Source organism: Drosophila busckii, chromosome 3R (assembly GCF_011750605.1).
Source record: "Drosophila busckii strain San Diego stock center, stock number 13000-0081.31 chromosome 3R, ASM1175060v1, whole genome shotgun sequence".
Lineage (NCBI taxonomy): Eukaryota > Metazoa > Arthropoda > Insecta > Diptera > Drosophilidae > Drosophila > Drosophila busckii.
The window spans coordinates 21,573,488-21,594,740 of NC_046607.1; the positions used below are offsets into that span (position 1 = coordinate 21,573,488).

General features: G+C 43.1%; 3 protein-coding genes across 4 annotated transcripts; 1 reads left to right on the plus strand and 2 right to left on the minus strand.

Moving 5' to 3' along the window:
• Positions 1 to 4: 4 nt before the first annotated feature.
• Positions 5 to 3,493, minus strand: LOC108602194 (glutamate receptor ionotropic, kainate 2). 2 transcript variants are annotated; one of them, XM_017990242.1, is made up of 14 exons: positions 3,362 to 3,493; positions 3,143 to 3,303; positions 2,869 to 3,091; positions 2,419 to 2,817; positions 2,200 to 2,363; positions 1,917 to 2,147; positions 1,660 to 1,863; positions 1,522 to 1,606; positions 1,188 to 1,464; positions 936 to 1,137; positions 658 to 883; positions 492 to 604; positions 290 to 439; positions 5 to 230 (listed from the first exon to the last, which is right to left on the minus strand). In XM_017990242.1, the coding sequence occupies exons 1-14, from the start codon at positions 3,468 to 3,470 to the stop codon at positions 60 to 62; spliced, it is 2,715 nt and encodes a 904-aa protein (XP_017845731.1). In that variant the 5' UTR covers positions 3,471 to 3,493; the 3' UTR covers positions 5 to 59. The 2 variants fall into 2 exon arrangements, with proteins under 2 accessions (XP_017845731.1, XP_017845732.1); XM_017990243.1 differs by having other exon boundaries at positions 2,200 to 2,366.
• Positions 3,494 to 3,791: 298 nt separating this feature from the next.
• LOC108601441 (neprilysin-4) lies at positions 3,792 to 7,585 on the minus strand. The gene is made up of 4 exons (XM_017989339.1): positions 5,801 to 7,585; positions 4,734 to 5,742; positions 4,276 to 4,678; positions 3,792 to 3,911 (listed from the first exon to the last, which is right to left on the minus strand). Exons 1-3 carry the CDS (start codon positions 7,583 to 7,585, stop codon positions 4,353 to 4,355), a joined length of 3,120 nt encoding a protein of 1,039 aa, XP_017844828.1. The 3' UTR covers positions 3,792 to 3,911; positions 4,276 to 4,352.
• A 9,271-nt stretch (positions 7,586 to 16,856) lies between these two features.
• Positions 16,857 to 18,775, plus strand: LOC108601854 (histidine-rich protein PFHRP-II). Its single transcript, XM_017989805.1, has 2 exons — positions 16,857 to 16,985; positions 17,262 to 18,775. The coding sequence occupies exons 1-2, from the start codon at positions 16,974 to 16,976 to the stop codon at positions 18,291 to 18,293; spliced, it is 1,044 nt and encodes a 347-aa protein (XP_017845294.1). The 5' UTR covers positions 16,857 to 16,973; the 3' UTR covers positions 18,294 to 18,775.
• The last annotated feature ends 2,478 nt before the right edge of the window (positions 18,776 to 21,253 follow it).

Sequence of the window (21,253 nt, forward strand, 5' to 3'; positions counted from 1 at the left end):
TTGCTTGAGTTTTATTTTGCAACATTTGAGTGTAAGTAACATTTGTTTATTATAAATTATTAATGTTGAGGCGTATGATCCTCAGAGTCTGTTTCAATTGATTCTATAGACTGCGATGAAGAGTTGCGACTGCGTGAATAAACAGACTGCGCACTCTTTAGTATGCGCTCGTTCTCCGAAAAGCTAATGACAATCTTAAACTCTTCAACAAGCGCATCGGTAAAGTGCACCTAAATAAAAATTTATAAGTTTAATAAATGAAAAAACAATTTAAAATAGCTGCACTTACATCATAGAACTTTGCTTTTTTGAAAACAAATATGCACCAATAAAGTATGGAGAATATAAAAGTTAGAATTGAGCCAACAATTAGCACAGCGTAGATGCCACTCAAGTTATCCATGCCCAGCTCAGAGGGGCCGCTGTCATCACTGCTGGCCTAGAATGTAAAAGATTTGAAGAGTGCTCCATAGCATTAGCTCACAACCTACGCTGCAGACTCCGGCGCCAATTTCATTCCACCATTTCTTTTTAAGCCTGGCCAGCACGCCCTGCTCTTGCAGCTCCAGCAAAGCATTATTGAACTTGTCGCGATATGGCCAATCTAATAAATAAACTTTTACAATTTGTATATATGTAATTTGATTGCGTATTTACTTTTAACCATTGCAATGCCATAGCCTTTCTCATCCAGCGCATCGCCTATTTTGGTTAAATTACATTCGCGCACCGTATTGAACTCAATCGAAGTGGACTCCATGAGAAATGCATATTTGGTGCTTGCTTTAACTTTCTTAACGCCGTCTTGATTGGTTTCTGTCAGCATTTCCGGATGAGTGGTCATATATTCATTCATTTTCATGTATATAGGATCTTCAGAGGTCTGTTTAAAAAACTGTTTAGTAAACGAAACTTGTCTGCTGCATTTGACTTGCCAAAAAGAAATTTCTTGTAGAGCCTGTACGCTTGGCGCCATACTGCACTTCGTCCTTATTATTTGCCAAATCCTCAACATTGTCAATGGAACTTGTAGGATTGACAATTGTTAAAAAAGCAGCCAAGTTGGCAGTATACGAAGACACCATAATTAAAGTAAAAAACCACCATATACTAGATATAGTGCGTGTGCTAAGCGCTCTGTAAAATAAAACAATTAATTAGTTATATATGAAGCTTAATGTAGTTACTTTGGCGCAATTTCTGAGCCTTGCTGCAGCAGCGCTCCAGTAGTAAACCAAAGCGAATTGTTTATGGAAAACTGATTCTCCAGCTCTTCAGGCTCTTCAATGCATGGATACGGATTATCCCATTCCGAAGGCGACAGTCTGCCTAGCACAAAAAGGCATAAGGTAACGCCCAAATAGGCTAGACCTAGATAGAGCCAAACTTCTTTGGAGAAAGGATCCATAAAAGAAAAGAGTGCTGGCTCTGCTTTTTGTGGTGTTATATATAAAATAGCAATGCCTGTAATAAAATACATAAAATTAAAACTGAGTTCAACATAAAGTAAAGCAAACTTGCCCAAATTCATAAACGGCAGTGAAAAGTCAATGACTTCCTCACGCTCTGAAGTTATAGTGAGATCAGCAATGGCAAGATCAGCGCGCTAAGTATAAAGAAAATATTAAAAACAATTTAAATACAGTGCACTTAGCTTACGCCTTCAACAATTTCCTTCAACATGCCCGTAGTTATATTAGTACTTTTATTAAAAGAGCCGTAGTCATTGCCGCCATTAATAAAAGTAAAATTAAATCCCAACTTTTCCGCAAGCTCTTTGATTAGATCAATGCCATATCCTTCGTACTGACTGTTGCCAATTAATGTGTTGATGCTCTCTACCAAACTAGCATAGGGCTTGTTCTATGAAAACAAAGATTAACAATAAATTAAATGTATAACAGCTGCAAGCTTACTGGCACTGATATAAGCACATTAAATGTTTTGTTAACCAGCGAGTTTTCTTCGTTATCCTGGAAATGCGCTACTTGTGGTGGTCGCTTGAATTCAAAGTCCTTGCCTTCCTCCCAGGTGCCAACCTTAACCAAGCCATCAGGCTGCAGCTCAATAACATCAAAGCTAAAGCCTTTGCGCACATTTCCTTGAAAGAATATGCGCCCAGTTATGGTTTTATTCAGAATTTCCAGCTGCAAATATAAATGCTATAGTAAAAAATATTGTTAATTGAAGCAGGCTTACCGATCTCATGTAGTTTCTAAAAGTGGAGCCATCTGGCTGCACATTGTCATGACGCTCGGAGCAGTTCAGCTGTGCTGGCTGATAGGGCACAAGCTTGGAAGCCTCTGCAATGACACGCACTGCATCATAGGTCAAGGCCATGGCCAGCGTAATGGTTGTGGCACCTGCTTTAAAATAAAAGTTGCAGTTACTAAAATAAATAGTTCATCTGCAACTGACCAGGATTTTCAGCTTGCGTTGTATCCTCGCCCATTTGTTGATGCAGCGTTTCCAGCAAATCGCGCACTTCTTTTTTAGCTGGATCAAACATGCGCAGACCTGTAATGTTAGCTTCACTGTACTTGTACTCCTCCAGCTCATAGGTATGCAAGTCTAGATTGCCTACAAGATAAGTATAGTCCTCATTCATAATGCCCACCTGCTGCGCTTGCCTAAGCAGCTCAGCTACGCCTTCGGTGGAGCCAACAACAACAATGCGACTGTCCTCGGATTTGCGTATGCGTCGCAGTACAGACTTGTAGTTGCCATTCAGATTGAGATCATAGCGCATGACCTTTATAACAGGTCCTTTGATGCCATAAAGACTTATAAGCTCATCCAATATGGTTAGATACTCCGCTGCAATACAAATTGCAGTTAATTTTAATTGGAGTTAAGTTATTCACTTACAAGACTCGTAGCAAAATATAAAACGCGACCAGTCAAATTGCGTTATAATATCATAAAGCGCATGCGCTATATCCTGTGGATGCGGATGCAGATTGAAGCCATCTGTTTGTGCATTCCAAGACAAATGTGGATAGACAAAAGGTATGTCCTTGGCATCGCAGGCTGTAAGCAAATGCGCTGCTGTGTGCCTGGCCGAGGGACCAAACACAGCACCAACGCCGCTCTGCAATAACAAAATTGAATTGCTATGCAAGTTTATATTGCTTGAACTGACCTGCATTAGTCTGCATAGCTGCCCAAAGGCGAGCAGCGAATTGCCATAGTTTACATGCTCCACCTCGCCCTGGAGTGGCACACTCAGATCATTATTGACCACCGCTATGGCATGCTCAAAGGTCTGGCGTATGTGATCGCTCTCATCATCGGTGATAAGACCTGTAAAGCGTTCGGCGCGTTTGAGTGAAAGTTTCGCAGCAGCTGCTCAAGAGCTTACCTATGCGTATGGACTGCTCGCGATTGCCTCCATATCTGCTGCCTCCATAGCTCTGCACTTGGCAAAGATTAGGCCAAAGTAGTATTAAAGTAATTAGCCAAAATTGCATTGCTAACAAAACTATACAAGTATTTCGAACTCTAACACATTTTTTTTGTCTGTCGATATATATATATTTATTTTTGGAATTTCCAAATGCAGACGCTGCTTGTACTTTGTGCGCTGAGCACTTGGCCACAACTGAAAATGCTCAAATGCTCATTTTCCAAACTATTTTTCTGATCTTCTAAAAGCTTCAGTGTTGTGCAATTGCTTAAAGAAACTTTCGTTGCTTGTTATTTGTTTTTAAATTTAATTATAATTATCACAAACACAAAATAGTTTTTAATTAAATAACTGCAAGTTACAAATATAAATAGTTATTAAATGCTATGAAAATATATATATATAGTATATATAAAAAAGATAAACGCACTCTAAGCGAGTATTTGGCACAGTTTCCAGTTCGAATGGCAAGTTCTATTTGTAAGATTGGTGGATAGAGTGCAAGCTGAAAATATAAATAAATAAAATGCATTAATCTGCAGCTAATTGAAAGCATGGTAAGCGGCATGAATGCAATTTCGATTTCAAGAGAAGTTTAATTTATTTGCTTACAAATTCCTATCAATTTGCAATGTCTGCAAAGTGGCGCATAAATATTTCGCACTCGCGCCATGTAAAAGACAATTGAAGTAGTTGGCGCGATGTCAACAGCAAATTGGCGAAACTGTTGCAGTTGCAAGTCGCATAAATCAGCATTAATTAAGGAACAGAGCGACTGACGACGACTGAAGTGCGAGTCGCTGTTGTTGGCACAACAGCTAATGGCACTACAAAAGAAAGCTGGAGGAGAATGAGGGCAGCGTACTTACATCTAGCTAGAGCTGGTACTGGTTAGGAATACATGGTGTGTAATACTCTTAGGCTATGTAGTTATGCAGCTTTGTGGCTACCAGACGCTGCATTTGTTGATGGGATTCATGGGCGTGCCTGGCATGCAATGGAACTCGCGAGCAAAGTCATAGGAATTGGAGAGCGTGCCAATGACGCGATAACGTCCCGGACTGTGTATGGCTGTGTTTAGCTTATTGCGCATAGCCTCAGGACGCATAGCGCCGCACCAGACTTGACCAAAGTTGAGAAAGAATAGCTGCGGTCCAGTCATATTCAGTCCTGGCAGCATTTCATCACGCGCCTCCTGCGGATGATCGCTCGTCCAGCGTTTGTAGGCATGGAACGCCTGACGCAGGCCGCCATTGTCTGCTATGTTCTCACCTGGCAAGGAAACAGAGTGTGAGAATGAGTGAGTTGGATAGTTGGGGAGACTTACCCTGCGTGCTCTCGCCATTGAGCGCAATGCCCACCTCCTCCACTGTATAGTTGCCATACTGCGAGATTATGCAGCGCGCGCGCTCATCAAAGCCACGTATGGAGCTATCGGTCCACCATTTGTGTATGTTGCCATTGCTGTCGAACAGCCGCCCCTTGTCGTCAAAGCCGTGCGTTAGCTCATGCCCTATGACGACGCCAATGCCGCCAAAGTTCAACGACTTGGGAAAGTGGCGATGGTAGAACGGAGGCTGCAATATGCCCGCAGGAAACATAATCTGATTCTTGTTGCGACTGTAGTAAGCATTGACAATGGCCGGCGCCGTTTGCCAGTTCGTTTTGTTCACGCGCTCATGCAGCTTGGTCTGCTCCATGCGCGCCGTATGCAGCAGCACATTCAATGTATTCTCGAAATATTTATCCGCATGTATATCGATGCCAGCATACTTTTCATTTAACTCCGCGGCATTTAAAATAAAGTCGGGGTAGCCAATTTTCAGCGACATGGCGTTCACCTTGTCCTCCGCCAGCTGCTTGGTGGCATGGTCTAGCCAATCCGTAGTCTTGAGTATGTCCCGGAACGCCTGCTGCAGCTCGTGCGTCATGCGCAGCGTATCCCGCTTGCTGTTGTCGTCGAAATAGCGACTGACAAACATTGAGCCCACCGCCATGCCCATGTTGGTGTTCACCTGTGCAATGCACACCTTCCAGCGCTGCGGACTCTCCTCGCGTCCAAAGAGCGCGTGGTAAAAGTGCTGCTTGATGTCATCAAAGCGATCGTCCACATTGTTGATGCGATGCCGCACAAAGCGCCACATCATATAGTTGGCAATGGTGCGTGGCTCTGTTTCGTCCAGCAGCCGCACCAGCTGCTTCATATAGTCCACTGCATAGATGACCACCTGCTCCTGCTCGCCAACGCTGCGATCCTGCAGCGTGCTCAAATAAGCAGCCCACTTGATTTGCGGCACCTCCGTCTGCAGCTGTTGCAACGACATGCGCTTGTAGAGCTGCAAGCCATTTAAGATTATAAAATTATATTGTATAAATTGATTAAAAGTGCCTCACCTTGGTAACATTTAGACGCTGCTCTGCTGGCGCTGTAATCCTTGCCAGCTGCGTCTCAAAGGCAATCAGCTCCGCGGCAGTTTGCAGCGCGCGCTGGCGACTGGCGCCCAGTTTGTGCATCACCTCGGACATGTAGCGCTGATAGGCGAGCAAATACTTGGCATTGTTTTGCTGCAGGAAATATTCGCGCGTGGGCAGTCCCAGGCCCGTCTGATCGAATTGTATAATGTTCTCCTCGCTGTTCTTGATGTCAGCGCCCACCCACTGCACAATGAGTATGTCGTTGTTGTAGCGACGCAGCGTGGCCGCCAGTTGCTGCCAGTCAAAGTGCGTGCTCTGCCAGTCGGCGTCCAGCACGGGCCAGCCGCCCAGTTGACTGATGAGCGTATGCAGCGGCTCCAGGCCACGCGCATTCAGCAGTTCGCTATTCACACAGGATTTGTACAGATTCTTGGCCTTGAGTCGCGCATCGTACTGCGGCTTGAGAAACTCCGCCTTGGCTGCCTGCACAATGTCTGCCTGCTCATCCTTAAACTTATCCTTGCTCAAGTCTTTGTTCAACGTTGTAGCCTCTGCCTCTTGCGTCTTCTCGCGCGTCGTGTCTATCAGACGCTTGCGCTTGGTGCCATTGGTGAAGCGCTTATAACGCACCAGCACGCGATTGAACAGCGAGCGGCGCTCCACAATGTGCCGGCGCAGACGCTTGGCCAGCAGCTCGACGGACTGCTGCTGCGCTGCCTGCGGCTCCGGCTCGTTGAGCTTAAACAGCGTATTGCGTCCATGTGCCTCGGCGTTTACTGTATGCGCATTTTTCTCCAGCAGATTGCGCAGCACCAGATCCAAACTCTCGCGCAGCATTTCAAATGTATCGAATCCCGCCTTGTCCTTGGGTATGGGATGCAGCTTTTCCCAATTACCGCAGGCGTATTTATAGAAGTCCACGCAGGGATCCACTTTGGTGTTCATATAGCGCTGCATAGTCTTTGCTTGGGTCTTGCGTATGTCATCGCGTGTGCCCTGCTCGTTCCAGAACGACTGCAGCGCCGCTGTCGTCTCTATAATCTGCGCTGCCAAGTCGCGCTCCGTTTGTTCTTCCGCCTCGCGTCTGGCACGTCCATTGCTTAGGTAATATGTGTCTGGAAAGCGCTTGGGTATGGCCTTCTTATGGCTGCCTTCCTGCTCCGAGCTGCGCGCATCCTCCACCACCTCCGTATCCAGTTCGTTTTGCAGGCACTCGCGTGGCATGGCGCCCAAACTAATGCCGTATGGCAAAAAGGAAGTGCGCGCATCCTTCATTAAAATGCTGCGCTCCTCCAGCTCCAAGGTTTCGCCATTTGTATAGCGATAGGGCAGACAGCGCTTGGCACGCGCCGCTGCCTGCGTTTCCAGCTGCGCGCGTCTAGCCTGCGGCACCAGAAACTCATCATTGATCAGCTCATTGTAGCTGTCGCCCTCTGGCAGCAGCGACTCGTAATCCTCCAGATATGCAGGCACCACTAGCGTCGGCTCCATGCTCTGTGCACGCTGCTCGCGCAGCTGCAGCGCCTGCAGCATTCCGTCCAGCCGCAGCAGCAGCAGCAGCACCAGCGTCAATGGCAGCATTACAACTGGAATCAGTAGAAGCAGTTTGCAGCAGGTCAGACCAGGACACCACTGCACACGCCCAGTCTGTTGATTAACGCCCAGGCCCAGCTTAACGCCACGTTGAGCTGGACGCGCCTGCGGCGCTGCTGTTATGCTGTGCACCTGCGGCAGCGCCAGCTTCAACGTATTATGACGACTCATATATATATATATATATATAAATCTGTGTGTGTATTAGTGTGTGTGTGTGTGCGCGGCCTTTATACCTTAATTAAAGCAAATTTTTCACGCGACGCAATAACGAGCGTACAAAGTGTGTAAGCGAGAGAGTGTGTGAGCGAGAGAGCGAGAGCACGCGCGCGTTGTGGAGATAGCTTAGCTTAGCTTTGCCGGACCCGTGAGCTGTGAGCGCATCAGTCGCGCGCGCAATGCCTACTGACAGATCCCCAGCTCGGCCAGCGCTTGAGCTGCGCCGGCGACGGTCAAAAGCTGGACGCAAAATCACGGCGCGCGACAAGCAATTGAATTGAAGAAGACAGAGCAGCGGCGCTCATTTCTAACTCTCACCAGTGATGCGCTGCCTCTTCCCCACTCAACTGTTGGCTGAAGCGTTCTTTTTTATGCTATTACAACGCTGATGAGCTTGTTGTTGTGCTCATTAAGTCAACTGTTTAGCAAATAATATTGATATGCCACAGTGCAAGTGTGTCGCTTATTGACCTTCGTGTAGTGCAAGCGCTTGACCTATTGACCTCAATCAAACACACACGCACACACACACACACACGTATGTTAAAGATCAACTTCCGTTCAGCATTAATGTACATAGATTCTAATGCCTGCTAATCAACAGAGCATTTTGCATAATACTCTAGCCACATAAGTGCGCTGCTGGCAATAACAATATCGCTCTCAAAATTAGTGTCATTATCACTGGCACAATAAACTTTACATAGCGCTTGCCTCTCATGCCGCACAGCTTGACCTATGTGCGGGTTCAGCTTTGAATTGAGTCTGAATTCAATCAATTTAATTTAATTTCACAAAACAATTGCCCAGGGCACACACATGGAACGACACACACACGTATGTGCATGTGTATGTGTGTGTGCTATTAAATATTTAGTAGCATTTGTGCACACATAATTGTAGAACAAGTTTTTAATAAACACAAATTAATAATAAACTTTGCACTCAGCCCACTGTGCGCATACGTAATCTTGTAGCCAGCAAATTGAATCTGTTGCGTCTGTGTGTGTTGCCTTTTGACATCGTTACATGCGTTAGTACAAGATTATGCGAAATAATTGCCAACATGCGATGCCATTTAATATGACGCCACGCACCTTGTAAAGCGTAGTCGAGTCCGACCCCTAGACTATGTCCCAAACTATCGTCGTCCCCAGCAGCAGCACACATGGCATGGCATGAGCTTGAGTTTCATGCACAATAAGCACGCAAATTTCTATTGTGTATGCGCATATGTGTGTGTGTATTTGTTTGTTTGTGGGTGTGTGTGTGTGTGTGTATTTGCCATTTGCCTCGTATGCTAATTTTAGCCTTAAACCTTTTAATTAGCGACTCTGACCGAGATTGAAGAACATGTCAATTTATAGTTGAGCACACACACACACAGGCAAACACACACACGCACATGCATATTGTTGCTGAGCGTGTTTGCTTTCTACAGCTTACATTGCATATGTGCATGTTATCTAATTGTCAATAGCTTGTCCACAAATTGGATTTGATCTCTAGTTCAAGTGTAAGCTGAAATTCAAAAGGTAAACCTAATAAATCGAAAAAGTTAATTAATGAATTTTAAGCAGTCGCTGCTAATGAATGGACTCGGCTTGCTGCTGAACTTGCCAAAAACAAAATGGCTTGTCATTAATCAAGTTATCAGCAGTATAAACAAAAATTCCCCCTAATGAGTGATGCCTAGACAGGCAGACTGACAAAAGTTTCGCTTATCAGCGCGACAAGCGTGTTTAAGCTTATGTAATCCAGACACACACACACACAAACACACACATACACATATATGAAGCTTGTACATTTGCAGTTTGCGAGCGTTTACTGTATTTGTTTTGTTTATTAAGCTTGCGCTTTGTTGTTTGAGCAACAGTTCACAAGTTCGAATTTTGCAACACGTGAGCTTGGCGTTCTGTATTTGTTTTTTTTTTTATGGGGGGTACTCACCTGCCCAAGTTATTGCGCTATTTTATTTTGGTTTTTTGACTTTTGACTGCCGTTTGTTGTTTGCTGTTTCCGCGGCCTGCAGTCGTTTTGAAACTGATTTGGTTTGCGAGTTTTAAAAAACGATTTGTGTGCTGCTGCTGCTGCTGCGACGGCGGCGGCTGCATCTGTTTGTTATCGCTTTGTAAATGACGTAGAGCCCTGCGCTTCGGCCAGGCTAAGGGCGTTGCAGCTGCTCATCAAATATTATTGGCATCTGCTTTAAGCGCTCTTAATCAAAGTATCTTAATTTGTTGGCAGCTGACTTGAAAGACAAAGCTGTACAAATGCTTTGCTTTTTCAATTGTCTCTAAATTAAGTTTAAGCTAAGCAAACAACTGTTCTGCATTGCATTTTAATTAAAAGCGTCAGTTACTTGACAAACGCGCACGCAAAAACAAATGAAAAGTTAAAAGCAATTGAGTGTCAAGTGCTATTAATTATCGCATAAAGCATAAAGTGTTCATTAATCAATGACATTGTCGCTGAATGCGATTAAAAACATGAATTCTATCATATGTCACACTCTGACAATAACATTTCAATTTCAATCTGCTGGCTGGACCACCTCAGTGCCTTTTTATAATCAAATCAAATAAATGTTTTTCATTCTTACACTCATTGAATTATTAATCCATTATATGCTTGCCGCCACCCACATGCGCACACTTGCAGTTGATTGTCAATACTTTTAATTGACTGACAGCCCACTCCACTTGCTCAACATATTTGCCATTTGAACCGCCTTTGACTGTGACAAATATTAATAAATTTGTTTACTTATTATAGTTTAAGCTGCCAGCACAAAAGAGTTTCAATTCTATAAACTATATAAATGAAATGGATACAAGTGTTGTTTCATTTTTTTGCTATTCAACTAATAAGTTGCTTGTTATTCAACTTTAATTACGCTTTAGCAGCAAGCTGAGAGTTGAAAGCTGTCAATTCATTTGCAACATGCCACAATTGTTGACACATTTATTTTTGTCTAATTACCGTTTATTGACAGTGGGAAATGTTGGAAATTTGTAATAGATAAGCCAGCAGGCTTACTTAGTCGACTGTGCAACATTTAAAACCGCCATGCCACACACACAAAACGCAGTGGGGCAGGCAACAAATAAATGTGAAAATGTGAATTAGCGAGCGGCATTTTTATGGCCATAAATTTAATGCTATCGATCATTGTCAAGTGGCGAGATAATTTACAATAAATCTGTGCAACATTAGAATCGTTTGCAACATTGAGCGGCAAGCGTTGCAATTGCACGGGGCGTTGTGTGTCTATCGTGTTGCAGCCAAAGCAAGCAACGTGCAACATAAATTAGGATAATTACAATTGCACCCACAAGTGCCATTCGGGCGGCTGGTGGTCGCCACGTTGCTGGTTGCTGCTTGTACGCTTGGGGCTGGCAAGAATTTTGATTGCATAAACAGCAACAACAACAACAACAACAAGTGGCTCAATAACATTTTATGGCCAGCGAGTGGAAATGAAAATTCATTGAGCTGCCGTTGGAAAATGAACTCTCAAAAGCTAAAGCATGGCAAAGCAATTACAATAACACTAGCGGCAACTCTAGCAGCAACTAGTTAAGGCAATGAAGCGAGAGAGTGCCAAATGGCGTTACAATTAGGCGCAAGCCCAAATTTGGCAACTCCTTTGCATACCAACTGATCTAAAAAACTAAACACTAACTAACTATATATATAAACTAAATTAGTTGCCACAGCGCCCAGTTATTTGTTTAGCAATTCAGCATTGCAGGCGTTGGCAGTGCCCCCAAATCTAGCAACAGGCAACTAGCAACAGCAACATGAAATCAATTAAAACGAGTCGCTGAAGCAAAGTTCCACTAGCTTCAACTGGAACTGGCCACAGTTTGCCACACATTTTGTTCATTCATCCATGACTTTGCGTTATTTCGGCGCCTGCAATTGCAATTCTGGTTTGGTTGACTGGCCGCCCGCATCAATTGACCACCTGTGGCTAACTCAGCCGCTGCCCCTCTAACGCTCTCTCTGTCTTGCCGTTGGGCTTTGCGCAGGCGCAAAGGTGTTGGTGTTGTATATGATACGCTTATTGCTAGCCGCCGGCAACTGAAACTTGTGCAATAGTATTCTAAGTATTGCATTACGTGTCATGAAGTTTGCTCAACTCAAATAAAACTGCAGAGCATCTGTTACTGAGCAGCAATATTGTATAACTTCTAGTTGATTAAGCTTGCTTTACTTTCTAGCAAACTTCACTCTCACAGCAGTCAATTCAAGGTATTTAAACTGCCAGCATTTGACTTTAAAGTCAAGGTCCGAACAGCCTGCCAATTTATTACCAAAAAAACGCATTGAACTCGAGCATTTAACACATTGATTAGTCACAAGGCATTCTCGCATTCGCAGCAATCAGCCATGACATTGACTTACAACTGTTGCACGCACGCAAGTTCCCGTTAAAACGACAAAGTGTGGCACACACACACACAGAGAGAGACTGCAACTGGTAACTGGTTTTTTCAGTTTGTTGCGCACGCTTTGCTGTTTGACGACCCTGATATTGCGTATACGCAATGTCTAACAGAGACGCAGGCGTGTGTAACGCAATTCATTTAGCTGAAAGTGTTGCTGCTATCGATTTGCTGCTAACAAGCAGCTCCTACTGCTCCAACTAAGTTGCAATTTGTTTCAATTTAATATAATTTGCCGCTTGTGTTGCAAGTGCTGCTGCTGCTGCTGCTGCTGACAATCTAAGCGGCAATTTGATTGCTTTTGCTATTGATGCTGCTGCAGATTATGCAAAACGTTTGCGCCAATTAGTCAGCACAAGAGAGAGCCTAATGCAAAAAGCGCGTTGATAAAAATGCAAAAAGTGCAAGCACAAAAGTTTTTTACGCGCAATTAGCCAACTTAAATGGCAGCTATATCCTTTGGCGTGCTACGCTTTGCAGCGCAGCTAATTAGTTTTTAATCTTTTTTAATTTTATGAACTCAACAAGGAGTCAACTGAGATAAGCAGGCAAGTTTACGCTTGTTGTGGTTTGAGTGTTGCTGCTACAAAAGGTCAAAGCAAATTTGTTGCAATGCACAAAGAACTGATTAGAGCTCTTGTGTCTAGCGCTAATTAACCTTGAAAACAGAGGCAACTGCCAACTGGCGACTGGCGGACTGACAACGTACAAGCAACAGCTGTTAGCGGCTTGTGGTCTGCCCCAATCAATCAATTGTACAGTTTTTTGTGCGCTCTCCTTCTAGCGTGTGGCACACAAGTGTATGACCTTTGTTAGCTGCTCTGGCAGCTTGACATTCTATGGATATTCTATGCCATTCCTGTCATTGTGCCACAAGTTTTGAAAGTGAAACCGTAAACCTGAATACTGAAACTGAAAATGAAACTGTCAAACCCTCGATTAGCTGAGGGATGCATAGACAAAAAGGCCTACAAAGCAAAAGCAAAAGACATTGATAGAAAAGATACGTTTGGTGTCAGCGGCATGACCTTCAGCAAGCTGCCGCAATAACTGAGAAAAAAGAAAAGGCAGCGCACGTTTTTGATAAGCATGACAGTGCTTATAAGATTTGTAAGCCTAAGCTTGAAATTCCCGCTTTAAACTCTTAAATTCCCAGCGCAATTAACAGACACAAGATCTAGTGCCGGCACTTTCAGCTTTTCAACTTGCTTTGCCTTAATTTCATTAAAATGTTTTCTTGCTTTTTTTTTCTCGCAGGCCAAAAACCTCAGCGTCTACGCCAGCAATGTTGTGGTCTTTGGTTTTAGTGCCGGCGCGCTTGTTTGCTTAGTTGCAGGTTGCCATGCCACGGCAGCAGCAGCAACAATTTTTGGCAGCAACGTTTTTTTTTTTATTACAGACTTTGGTATTTTTTGGGTTCGCTGGCTGGTCAACGTGTAGTCGCATTTTTATGCATAGCGCTTGTTATTTTAGCGTTACATATGCACATACATACAATATTTTTTTTTTTGGCAATACTCATATAAACGTGGCCCAAACGGCAGCCGCGCCTGCAGCATAATTCTACAACCAATTGCCTGCCTGACTGCGCCTGTTGTTTTAAGCCATATATATGAATGTGTGTGTGTGTGGGTGTGTGTTGCATGTGTCCAGTTGTGTGCCTTGCGTTTTGGTCTTGTAGCGTTGTCGGCCACCGCTTGGAATTTGCCTGTCAGCTTGGTCAGAGGTTAGAGTTTGACACCAGGCGCAGAACATTTCGTTTCGTGATTTTGTGACATTTAGTTGTGGCACGTGCCACGCGCGCTCTGCTGGCTTTCAATTTTGTAAATCAAACAGCTTCAAATGTGGCGCGCACAGTGGTACAATTCGTTAGTCTGAAAGAATTTATTATTAATGCAATACTTTTCAAAGTTTGTTACGTGCCCATGGGCAGCGCTTTATTTGACTTTCACGAGTCTAGACCTTAGCCAAAAGTTGCCCAACAACTGTTACAGTTTTGCAGTCACTCGCCACACATGCTGCGCCCAAAGCTGCATCCCAGCAAACTAGTTTACAATCGCGACAGTTGCTTTGGCCCTAAGAGCAGTCAATTAACTTGGCCAGCTTTAATAGCCAGTTGCTGTTTTTTTCTTATGTGCGCTCTCAGCTTTGCTGTAATTTTTGTAATTTTATGTTACTGTTTGATTGAATTGAATTGAATTAGCGCTGAGCGTGAAATCTAAATCAAAAATTCAAATCAAAATCGCAATCGCAAATGAAAAATATGCAAGTTCTAATAACTTGTAAGAGCTTGTTTACTCGTAGATTGGCTTTGTGCAATAATTGCGAGCAATTAAATACATAAATTTTAATGATTTATTTGAGTGCTGCACGTTTAACACATATACAGGGTGCCGCTACTCTAGATTAGAACAGCAGCAGCATGCGCTAAAGCTGCTAAGCAATTAGCTTTGATAAATGAACTGCAAATATTTGTGCACACATATTTGTAATAATTTAAATGTCTACACACACCCTTTGGTCAAAAGAGTGGCTTCAACGCTTGACTGGCCACAGTGGAGCAAGTCAGCTTAAATAACAAACGAAAGCTTAACTCAAGTTATTTCAATGCCACAAATTGTGGGTGCACCGATGCGTGTTGGCTGCAACTTTCAATTGCATTGCTGCATTTTATTGTCGAAAATTTAAATATTAATTGTTTTTAATTGCGCGCAAGTGTTGTCGCGCTCATTTGCCTAATGATCCAGCTCAGTTAGCCAAGTGGCCAGCAGCTTTCAGTTTAGAGTGGTCAAGCGCTTGTTCTTGTTTATGGCGTCCGGACGGACGCCTTGTGTTAATTATGTTGTTTAACAGCAACTGCAATTAATTAAACATGATTTGCTTCATTTAAGCTAAGCCAGCGATGCAGCTGAAAAGATAAATGACCAACAACAAACAGCAGAGAGCAACAACATGACTCGCTGATTTTGCAAAATGTTAGCGCACAAATTGACAAATAAACAGTTAGAATTGAATTTTAATTTGTTGCACATACAGTGTGGGCTCGTTGCATAGATCCCATGAACAACAATAATACGTAAATTATTTAGTAGCTTGTTGTAGTTTCTATGCGTGGGTTGACTTAAATACTCCTACAGCAATTTTATTACAAATTGATTGAAATTCTCGCAGCGTGTATTACAAATGCGACAAAAGCTTGCAAACAATTTAACTGCAGTTTAATTTACTTTATGCCAAATTGTTTGCAGCGTATACGTAATATTTCATATATATATATAACACAGTGCGCTCTATGCTTGTAAGCTATGTTAATTACAGCTTACACAAATTGAGGCTTAGAGGTGTGCATACAGACAAATCTACAGCTTGCACTTGAGCTGAGCTACAGCAGCCCACATGTTGTATATAGAATGCTCTGATGACAAAACGGGAATACAAGTATAATTTATAATATGGCGCATGTTGCAAATATGTCAAAGCAACAGCGATACGCCCACCAAGCAACAAAATATGTGTAGACACTTGAGGCTTGGGGGAGAGTTCAAAAGGTGCGCAGCGCTGTTTGCTTTATTTAAATTAAATTGGCTCAGGCGTACTGCACAAATTAAGTTGCTGATATGTCTATGTATGCATGTGTGTGTGTGTCTCTGTGTGCTTGCCACATGCAACAAATATACAAACACACCCAATGCTGGCGCCTATCGCATGCAAATCATCGAACTCAGCGCGCATTCATTATTTAAATGTATCTGTCTTTCAGTCTGTCTGTCTGTCTGTCTGTCTGTCTGTCTGTCCATCTGTCTTTCAGTCTGTCTGTCTGTGTGTGTGTGGCAGGTAGAAATAATAATAAAAGCCAAAAAGCAAAAGTGTGGCAAAACGCTACATCTAGATTGAGTGGTCTCTAAAGAAATGCTGCAACATGTGGCAACAACAACAACAATAACAATAATAATAAGCGCCGCAATACACAGTCTATAGCTTTTTATGTCTTTTGTTTTATGCTTTTGCTTTTGTTTATTATTTTTTGTTTTGGTTTTAATTTGCAAAACTTTTTGCTTTGCTGCCAATTTTTCGATGCAGTTCAATGATTAAAGCGGCAAAAAACTAAAAACACAAAACAAAAAAAAACGCCCAGAAATTGGCTTGTGGCATGTTGCAAGCTGTGTGCCTGTGTGGCAGCACCCTAAGAATTTTTTAATTTGGGCTCAACTCACTCGTTAACTTGTTTTATATGGAAAGCTTTTGGTGTTGGGCAGTTTGGGCAGCGCGTTTTGGAAAGGCAATCGGCGATAAGATCTCGCATAAATCTAAGACTACAAATAATAAGTGCTAATTGTTCAATGCACGGAAGTACTGCCAAACAAAATACAACAAAAAAGTAAACAAATCGACAGTCGCTTTGGGTAATTAAAATTCTTTGCGAACGTGGCCATAACGACGTTTGAGGCAATTGAAAGCAAGGTCAGGGCAGCAATGTGCAAGTGACAAACGCAAAATGCAGCAGCAGCTGTAAATACAGCGTTTTTTTTTAAGCTATAAACAAGCCAAAAGCGCCGCCTTTGCTTCGGCTTCGGCTTTTTGGCTTCGTCTGCAGCGGCTTCGGCGTCGGCTTAAGCTTGCGTTTAACGCTTTGTAATTTGATATGCTGTTCTGCTCTCATTTGTTGTTGCGCCAGCGTCGACTGCGACTGCGACGGCGACTGCGCAGCTGACTGCCGTTTTGCAGGCGGTATATATTAGAGCTGCGAGCTGAGAGTCAGCACAGTTTGTTAACAGTCCTAGTCGTGATTCTAGGAGGTTCAACCAGCCGTGTGTGTGTGTGTAGTTAGTTTTCTGTGTTTTAACCCCAAAACGGATCTAGCCCGTCCACTTGTGATCAACTTCAATATGAAGCCTTTCGTAAGTAGCAAATAATTTATATAAATAATGCAATCAATCAAAATTGTATAACAAATATTAAATACTAGCAATTCAAGCAAACAAGTTAATAATATATATTATTGCAAATTGCTGGCCGCTGACATGTTGCATGTTGCTACACATCAAGTTGCAATATCTTGAATCGAAATCGATTCGGCATGTTGCGCTTGAAAGCGCAACTCATCGGCTGCAAGCAAAAGTGCAACAAATTGTAAATTGCAACAGTTTCATAATCAATTTTCAATCTACTTACAGCTAATCGCTGCAGCTTTGCTCATCTCAACGGTGTCGGCCTCTTGGCACGGCGCTGTTTCCACACAATACCAGCATCTGGATCCCCATAGCCACACCTACTCGTATGGCTACGCCGATCCCAACTCACAGAAACACGAGACGCGTGCTCACGATGGCACCACCCACGGCTCCTACTCCTATGTCGATGGCCACGGTCATTTGCAGTCCGTTTCGTATACCGCTGATCCTCATCACGGCTTCAATGCTGTGGGCACCAATCTGCCACAGGCCTCGGCTGTTGCTCATCATCATGCTCCAGCTGTGGCGCATCACTACGCTCATGCTCATGCTTATCCCGTGCTGACTCACGCCGGCGTGCCTGTGGACACTCCCGAGGTGCAGCACGCCAAGGCTGCTCATGCTGCCGCCCACGCTGCTGCTGCTCACAATGCGCATGGCCATCATTTGTACAAGCGTTCCATCTATGGTGGTGCCTGGGCTTATGGTGGTGCTGCTCACAATGGCGCTCCCGTCGACACTCCCGAAGTGCAGCACGCCAAGGCTGCTCACTTTGCTGCTCATGCCGCTGCGCGCTCTGGTCATGGACACGCTATTGCTCCCGTTGCCCACGCCGGCTACCATGTGCCTGTGATCCACAATGGTGTGCCCGTCGACACTCCCGAGGTGCAGCACGCCAAGGCTGCGCACTTTGCTGCGCTCTCGCAGGCCTCCGCTCACAGCAGCTCGCACAGCTCTGGCTCCTGGGATGATGGTCACTACAATGGCCAGTACGATGGACACTACGATGGCAGCTGGGATGCCGGACACGACAGCCACGCCCACAGCTATGCCAGCAACTATGCGCACAAGGGTCCCATTCACATTCCAGTCATACACAACGGTGTGCCCGTCGAGCCCGCAGAGGTGCAACATGCGCGTGCTGCTCATCTGAAGGCTGTGGCTGCTGCCAGTCACGGCGGTGGCGCCTACTACGGCGGCTCAGCTCATCACGAGGATGATGGACAGTACCATGCGCACTACAATCATTACTAAGCTATGGATGCTTCCAGATGCGCCAATGCTTAAGCCATTTGACACAAGGACAACCACAACCAAGGACGAGCAACTCTAAACTGCCCTGAATACTCTAACGTATAACCAAGCTAGCCACTCTCTCTCTCTCTCTCTCTCTATCTTTCTCTTTCAAAGCGGAAAACTACTACACACGGGAGATTTGAGCTGCTGTCTCAATTGCCCGTTGCGCATTCTTCTTCTAACTATTCTGTCTCTCTCTTACTCTCTCTGTCTCTCACACACTGTTAATTGCCTTCACTAGGCTTGCAAATACTTGTACTTTACCCCACTTCTTCGCCCCCCCCTCTGTTCTCTATCACTACTAGCAACGCTGTACTTGTTGTAAATAATGTTGTAATTTTTATTTCGAATCTTGTATTATGCAACTGATATAATGCTCTATATATATATTGTACGAGAAACTGCAAACAGATAAATAAACTGCGAAAATGTATTTGATCACAAATATTATGCAATTGTGTTTTTATCTTTAATTTCAGCAGCAGCAACAATTAATTAAATGCATAACTTACATTTTGTAAAGCGCTTGGCCAGCTGTGTTTACATTTGAATAATTGCAGGCATGTCGTGCTTTTCAAATTGAAAATATGTTATTAAATATGGCGGCTGTTGAAAAGTTTGTTACGAATTGCAATTCATTTATTTAATTGCATTTTTATGTCATTTTGGCATGCCGCTGACCCATCAGTATATTAAAAAGTGCTAAAGACCAGGCCAACCTGTTGCCTGCTTTAAAGCCAGGACACACAGACAGACACACACACACATACAGGCAGCTTACATGGCTGCCTATTTGCATTGCTGTGATTGAATAATGCACACATACATATGCAAACATATGTAAGCTGAATTGTATAGCAATGTGGTTGGCAAGCTGAGAAAAAAACAAAATGGGAAAAAAAGAAAATGGCCGACGAATGTCACTCGCTGAGCCAGGAAACTGCTAACAATCCATCAATGCGAATAACGCGAATGCTTTCATTGGAAATTGAACATATTTGTGCTTAATATATGTTTGTGTGTGTCTGTGTGCTTCATAAATAAATATGTGACTTTTGTATTGGTCGTTAGGATTGGTGTTTATTCCGTCTTATTTGCAGTTGAATTTCAATTTGCGGTATGTGTAAACTTAGCCTTCGGAATTGGAATTGAATTTCAGGCCCTCATGACTGCTGCTCATAAATTGAAATGCAACCTTTTCGACACTAATCAATAACCTTGGCACATTGGCCCGCAATTACGAGCACAGTGTGGCAAACTTCGCTATGTATAACTTACTATATATTTTAGCTAGTCTGCAGTTAGTTGTAAGAAATAAATTTAAAATTTCGTACTCGTTCCCAGTGTGCTGAAAGTTAAGGGCAAGGACGCGGGGCAATTTGGCGTAGCCAACTAATTAAAAATTAACAATCTACGCCCGGCAACACGCAAAGGTCACGCTACAAAGTGGCCAAACGCTCAATGCATAAATAACAGTGGGGTCAACGTATATATATATATATAGTCGGGAAACTTGCGGCGACTTACAGTTAACTGCTTTGGCTTCAACTTGATTAAGCATTCAATGGCCAATTGAATTTATGGCAATTGTAAACAACTTGGCTAGCCGAAAATTAAATTCTCTATTACCCCCCCAAAACGTCCCCTAGCGGCCTTCAAGCAGGTGCCAGCGTTGTGTGGATGCTAAGCTGTGATTTGATCAACTTGCTAAGCTCGCTTTTAATTTAATTACAGGCAAATGCTCAATTGGCAGTTGAAACAATTGTAAGCAAAAGTTTAAATGCTTAAAAGTGTGCGTGTGTGTGGTGTGTGTGTGTGGCAGCCACAGTAGCACGAGTGCTTGAAAACCGCTTCAGCTTGCCACAAGTGTGGGGTGTGGACGTGCCAGCCCACGTCAAAAGTGAATGTGCAACTTTGTTGTTGTTGTTGCTGCTGCTCTTGCTATTGTTGTTGTTATTGTCGCTGGCACAAATCATATTTTGTTTTTTTGTTTTCTGCAAAGCTTTATTATTGCAATTTTAGTTGGCGTTGATTTGCACAATTTCTTGCTACTTGCCACAAAGTCTGCCTTAAAGCCAGTTCATATTTCATTTGAGCTCAAGAATTTCATTGCGGGGCGTTTGCGTTGTTATTGTTTCTTTATTTTTGTGGTTCATTTGCATGCGCAACACTTTGGCAAGTCTCTTGGCCAGCAAGAACTGCTAGGGCTCGTTTAAGCTCAATTACAACAACAACAATAACAACAACAGTGTTGCAATCACAATTACTCAGCTATTTGCAACACTTTTGTTGCTGCTGCCGCTGCTGCCACAATTTGCATATTGTTATTTATTTATAATTTTAATTTCTGCATGAATGGCCTAATTAATAAACCAATTGATTTAAATGTGGCAATGTGCAATCAACAAAATTGCGGCTCCTGTAATAAGCAATTGACATAAATTAACAAATTAAAGCGAGTTAAATATTTATGCAACAAAAGCATTTATTATTGAATTGAGTTCCACTGAAGTCGTCACAGCTGCCAATTATGCCTACATAAGGTCAACTACTAAGAAAAGATTAATTAATTGCCATGCCCTTTAAAATATTTCTTTGAAATATTCTTTGGAAATGTTTTCTCTGTAAAATACAAAAACAAGCTGAAAATTACAACATGTAATACACAAAAAATTCTGAGAATTCGTTTTGTTAAAAGTTGTATTAGTTGAATGTATGCAGTTTAATGGAACATGGCCTGTGGCAATTTAAAACTATGTGTAATTGTTTTTCTATACGTTGTTTAAATTTAGCTATAATTGAATGAAGCGCCTAAGAGTAGGCAGCACATTTTATATTGCAGCAAATTTCAAATTGTAACGAATTCTTTAGAATTGCATACTTTAAATGAAAATAGTAATTTATATATATATCTATAT

Excerpts from the sequence above, each read along its gene's own strand:
- LOC108601441 (XM_017989339.1), bottom strand. The coding sequence starts at position 7,585 with ATGAGTCGTCATAATACGTTGAAGCTGGCGCTGCCGCAGGTGCACAGC. Across the intron at positions 5,743-5,800 it reads AGCGTCTAAATGTTACCAAG|CTCTACAAGCGCATGTCGTT; the intron begins GTGAGGCACTTT and ends AATGGCTTGCAG. Across the intron at positions 4,679-4,733 it reads CAATGGCGAGAGCACGCAGG|GTGAGAACATAGCAGACAAT; the intron begins GTAAGTCTCCCC and ends TTTCCTTGCCAG.
- LOC108602194 (XM_017990243.1), bottom strand. The coding sequence starts at position 3,470 with ATGCAATTTTGGCTAATTACTTTAATACTACTTTGGCCTAATCTTTGC. Across the intron at positions 3,092-3,142 it reads AGCTATGCAGACTAATGCAG|AGCGGCGTTGGTGCTGTGTT; the intron begins GTCAGTTCAAGC and ends TTGTTATTGCAG. Across the intron at positions 605-657 it reads TGGCATTGCAATGGTTAAAA|ATTGGCCATATCGCGACAAG; the intron begins GTAAATACGCAA and ends TTTATTTATTAG.